The 5,073-nt window shown below is 46.6% G+C and overlaps 1 protein-coding gene across 1 annotated transcript in view; it reads right to left on the reverse strand.

Annotated features, from left to right (window-relative positions):
• Positions 1-1,003: 1,003 nt before the first annotated feature.
• The window catches only part of LOC119408303, a 16,309-nt gene continuing 12,239 nt past the window's right edge, over positions 1,004-5,073 (reverse strand). Inside the window, exons 3-5 of the mRNA XM_037675100.1 lie at positions 2,093-2,242; positions 1,656-1,831; positions 1,004-1,099 (exon numbers count right to left, since the gene is read on the reverse strand). Of these exons, the coding sequence (XP_037531028.1) occupies positions 1,004-1,099; positions 1,656-1,831; positions 2,093-2,242 (422 nt within the window). The remainder of the gene's footprint in view (positions 1,100-1,655; positions 1,832-2,092; positions 2,243-5,073) is intronic.

Raw genomic sequence — 5,073 nt, forward strand, 5'->3', positions numbered from 1 at the left:
CAACTCTGTGAATAAATGCATCAAGTTCACACGAGAAGATGTAAAAAATGGCAGATTGGCTTTCTTGGACTGTCAGGTCTCAGTCTCTGATAGAGGACATTTGCAAACTGAGGTGTATCGCAAACCCACCCACACAGACCAATATTTGCAGTTTGACTCCCATCACCCTTTGGAGCACAAGTTAGGAGTCATCAGGACTCTGTACCACAGAGCAGACTATCAGGTTTTAAACAAGGTCAATGTGGGTAAACCCAGAACAGCAGGCTCAGAAAAGTTTATAAAAATATGTTATTTAAACCAGGGAAGGATGGGTTCGGGATCTGAAAGTGGTAAGAACGAGGATTAGTTTTCTGTGGAGCAGATTCGTCAGGTAAGTTGGAGTGCAATGTCTTCTTACAGGTGGGTGCAGAGTCTTCAGCTCTGAAGGCAAGTTTCCAGGTTCCAGGTGTATTTACAGGTGCAGGTGTACAGGTGAATATTTACAGGTTTGTGGAGGAGGCAGACAGGCAGCGTGCAGATGGTCTCAGGTGAGTTGCTCTCAGGGGAGTGTTTCTCAGGAGGCAGGTAAATAAAACAAACAAACATTAACAGGCACAGATAACCAAGGCTAAGTTCAGGCTGAGCTGCTTTTACCAAACATAAGCGTTGCTTCAGCGAAGTCCTGATCCACAGTGAATCCTTATAAAGCCAGTGAGCAGATGAGTCATCTGTAGCAAGTGAGTATGATTAGTGCTGCCAACCAATCAAGGAAAAAAAAAACAGAAGCAGCAGTAGCTGAAATGCCTCAGTACCCCCTCCTTAAACATTGCCTCCAGGCGATTTCAGTCGCTTCTCAGGGTGGTCCCTGTAAAAAGAGGTTATGAGAGAAGGGTCCAAAATATACGACCTGGGTATCCATGATCTCTCCTCCGGGCCGTATCCCTCCCAGTCCACTAGGTATCGGAAACCACGGCCTTGGCGACAAACGTCCAGGATCCGCCTAACGGTGTAAACCGGGTCGTTGTCAACCAGCCGGGCGGGTGGTGGGGGGGTCAGTTGGAGGGTTGAGGGAGCTGACACCCACAGGTTTGATCTGCGACACATGAAAGGTCGGGTAGACCTTCATGGAAGAGGGCAGACGGAACCTCACAGCAGAGGGATTTATGATTCTCTCCATGGGAAAAGGCCCGATGAACCTAGGGGAGAGTTTCCTCGGAAAGTCCTTTAAATGAATATCTCTGGTGGAGAGCCATACTTTCTGTCCTACATTATACGAGGGTGCGGATGAACGGTGCCTGTCGGCAAACCTTTTTTTTCCGGTGGGCGTTACGCATTAAGGCTCTTCTGGTCTGGTTCCATATCTTGTGACAACGTCGGAGGTGGTGTTGGACGGAGGGGACCAAGGCTTCAGATTCATCGTTGGGGAACAAGGGAGGGTTGTAGCCTAGTGAAATTTCAAAGCGAGAAAAACCAGTGGCAGAGGAGGTGTGACAGTTGTGAGCATATTCGACACAAGGTAAATGTTTGCACCAGGATGTGGGATTGTTATTGATGACACAGCATAATGATGTTTCAAGTTCTTGGTTACACCTTTCGGATTGACCATTAGACTGGGGGTGATGACCAGAAGTGAGACCAACCTTAGATCCGAGGGTAGTACAGAATGCCTTCCAGACCTGAGAAATGATCTGGGGTCCACGGTCCGACAGGATGTCCAGGGGGATGCCGTGAAGGCGAAAAACGTGGGTGACCATCAGCTGAGCGGTCTCCAAAGCGGTGGGTAATTTGGGTAGAGGGACGAAGTGTGCAGACTTGGAAAATCTGTCAATGATAGTAAGAATGACAGTGTTACCTTCAGAGGGCGGGAGACCAGTGACGAATTCCAGAGAGATGTGTGACCAGGGACGACTTGGGATGGGTAAAGGCTGTAGGAGACTGGCAGGCTGTTGATTTCCATTCTTGTTTCGCGCACATGTTGAACAGGCAGAGACAAAGTCTGTGATATCAGGATACAGAGTTGGCCACCAGAAATGTCTTTTACAGAAGGCAATCATACGTGTGACTCTGGGATGGCAGGTAAAGCGATGGTTATGGACCCAGTCCAGTACCTTACCAATAACTGATTTGGAGATAAACCTCCTTCCTTGTGGTCCAGAGCCAGGTTCAGAAGCTTGTGCCAATCTGATGGCGTTTTCGATATCCCAGGTCAGGGTCCCTATGAAGCAAGTGGACGGGAGAATGCTTGAGTTGGTCTTGGGAGAACCTGAGGGTGAAAATTGTCTGGAGAGAGCATCGGGTTTAACGTTTTTAGAACCGGGTATGTATGTTATGGAAAAATTGAATCTGGCAAAAAAAAAGGACCATCGGGCTTGTCTGGGGTTTAGTCTCTTAGCGTTCTGCAAGTAGGCTAGATTTTTATGGTCAGTCCAAATAACAAAAGGTGTTTCGGAACCCTCGAGCCAGTGTCTCCATTCTTCCAGAGCCAATTTGATAGCCAATAGTTCACGATTGCCCACGTCATAGTTCTTTTCAGCTGGGGATAGTCGCCGAGAGAAAAAGGCACAGGGATGGACCTTGTTGTCTGCGTCTGAACGTTGGGACAGGACTGCCCCAACACCGAGATCCGAGGCATCAACCTCTACAATAAATTGCCTCTTGGGGTCAGGGTGGCACAAAATAGGAGCAGAGGAGAAACGAGCTTTCAACTCAAACGCTGTGTCTGCCTCAGGAGTCCAACAAAAGGTTTTTAATGTGGAGGTGAGTTGAGTGAGGGGAGCAGCAATCCGGCTGTAATCTTGAATGAACCGTCTATAGAAGTTGGCGAAGCCTAGGAACCACTGGAGTTGTTTGCAGTCTTTAGGGACTGGCCAGTCAGTGACAACTCGGACCTTCTCTGGGTCTGCACGAAACTGTCCCTTCTCCAAAATGAAACCCAAGAAGGGGACAGAGGTTACATGAAACTCACACTTTTCGGCTTTTACAAATAGTTGATTCTCATACAAACGCTGTAGTACAGCCTTAACATGGTTAACATGTACTCTTTCATCACGGGAGTAGATCAAAATATCATCTAAGTAGACAAAAACAAAGTCATCCAAAAAATCTCGTAGGACATCATTAATGAGAGCCTGGAAAACAGCGGGTGCATTTGTGAGTCCGAAAGGCATCACCAAATATTCAAAGTGTCCAAGGGGGGTCTTAAAAGCAGTCTTCCATTCGTCCCCCTCCTTTATTCTTACCAAATGGTACGCATTGTGTAAGTCTAGCTTGGCGAATATGGTTGCAGAATGGAACTGATCGTGAACTGAATCAATTAGTGGAAGGTGGTATTTATTCTTTACAGTGATTGCATTTAATCCTCGATAATCAATACAGGGTCTGAGGGTCTTATCTTTCTTGTCTACAAAAAAAATCCCTGCCCCTAGTGGAGAAGTGGAGGGGCGGATTATACTGGATGCTAAGGAGTCTTTGATGTAATCTTTCATAGACTCATTTTTGGGGCCTGAAAGGTTATGTAACCGACTGGATGGAAATGTAGCATCAGGAAGGAGTTCAATAGCACAGTCGTAAGGTCTGTGCGGGGGTAGTGTCAAGGCTTTACTCTTACTGAAAACGTGGGCCAGGCTATGGTAAACTGGGGGAACCTTAGTTAAATCGATATCATCGGGGGGTTCCCTCCCTTTAACGGGAGTAGAGACAGCCATTTTAAGACGGGACATTAAACAATCCTTGCTCCAACTCTCTAAACGACATTCTGACCAATTAAAAATGGGGTTGTGTTTGGTGAGCCAGGGATACCCAAAAATTAACTGAGATATGGGTGAATCAAAGACAAGAAACTCACCCAGCTCATGATGATTGCCAGAGACAACAACGTGAAGATCCGAGTCCTTGTGAGTGATTTGGGCAAGATGTTGTCCAGTTAGCCCTGTGATGGAGTGAGATGAGGTGAGTGGTATGGTGGGGAGTTGGAGTTGTTCCACTATGTCTCTGGAGATCAGACTTTGTTCTGCACCAGAATCGATAAGAGCAGAAACGGGCAATTTAATTTGATCATGAAGTATGGTAGCAGTTACAGACAGAAACGAGGCAGGGGAGATTTGGGATGAACTTGGCGGCGTCCCCCGTTTTACTGCCGAGCCGGTCCGTTTCCCCGTACAGGACAAGTGGTGACAAAGTGTCCCTTGTTACCGCAGTAGATGCAGACCTTCGTGGCATATCGTCTCTGTCTTTCCTCAGGAGATAGCTGGGTCCTCCCCACCTGCATCGGTTCAGGTTCAGACTCAGACTCAGGCGATGAGGAAGTTCTGGTGTTGTTATTCTCGGTTGACCGAAAAAAACATGCTGAGGATTATGGGTAACGTAGTTTCTTTCCTTTCTACGTTCCTTTATTCTGTTGTCGATGCGGATAGAGAGAGTGATTAATTCATCCAAGCTCCCGGGTTCATCCCGGGAGGCAAGCTGGTCCTTTATGTTCTCATTTAAAGAATTAATATATGTACCACTTAATGCTAGTTCGTCCCATCCAGCCTCCTCAGCCACAATACGAAAGTCCACAGAGTGATCGGCTGCCGACTCACTTCCTTGTCGTAGTGATAATAGCTGTTTTGTGGCCGCCTCCTGGTGAAGTGGATGGTCGAATACATGTTGGAATTCTTGAATGAAAGCTTGAGAAGTTGGAGAATCATGAGAATGGGCACTTAGAAACGCTTGGGCCCAACGGAGAGCTTTTCCCTTTAATGCTGAAACAATGTAAGTTATTTTAGCGTAATCATTCGGAAACAGAGATGGGGAGCGAGCAAAGGCCAAGTTGCATTGGAGCAAAAATCCCCCACATAGACTGATATTACCTTCAAAATGTTCAGAAGGTCTCAGATCTGGTTCTCTGAATGGCAACACAGGACTTGGAGACAGGTTGGGAACAGAAGGTGGGTTAACAGGAGTGGCAGTAATTAAGTTGATTATCTTGCTGTCTAAGGCAGCTACACTGTGAGAAACTTGATTTAAAGTGGCGGTGGTATTTTGTTGAAGTTGGGAAAGATGTTGATACATTTTATCAAGTTCAGCAAACTTACTCTCATAAACTTGTGTAGA

The sequence above is a fragment of the Nematolebias whitei genome, chromosome 4, assembly GCF_014905685.2.
Source record: "Nematolebias whitei isolate Nwh7 chromosome 4, NemWhi1, whole genome shotgun sequence".
Taxonomy (NCBI): domain Eukaryota; kingdom Metazoa; phylum Chordata; class Actinopteri; order Cyprinodontiformes; family Rivulidae; genus Nematolebias; species Nematolebias whitei.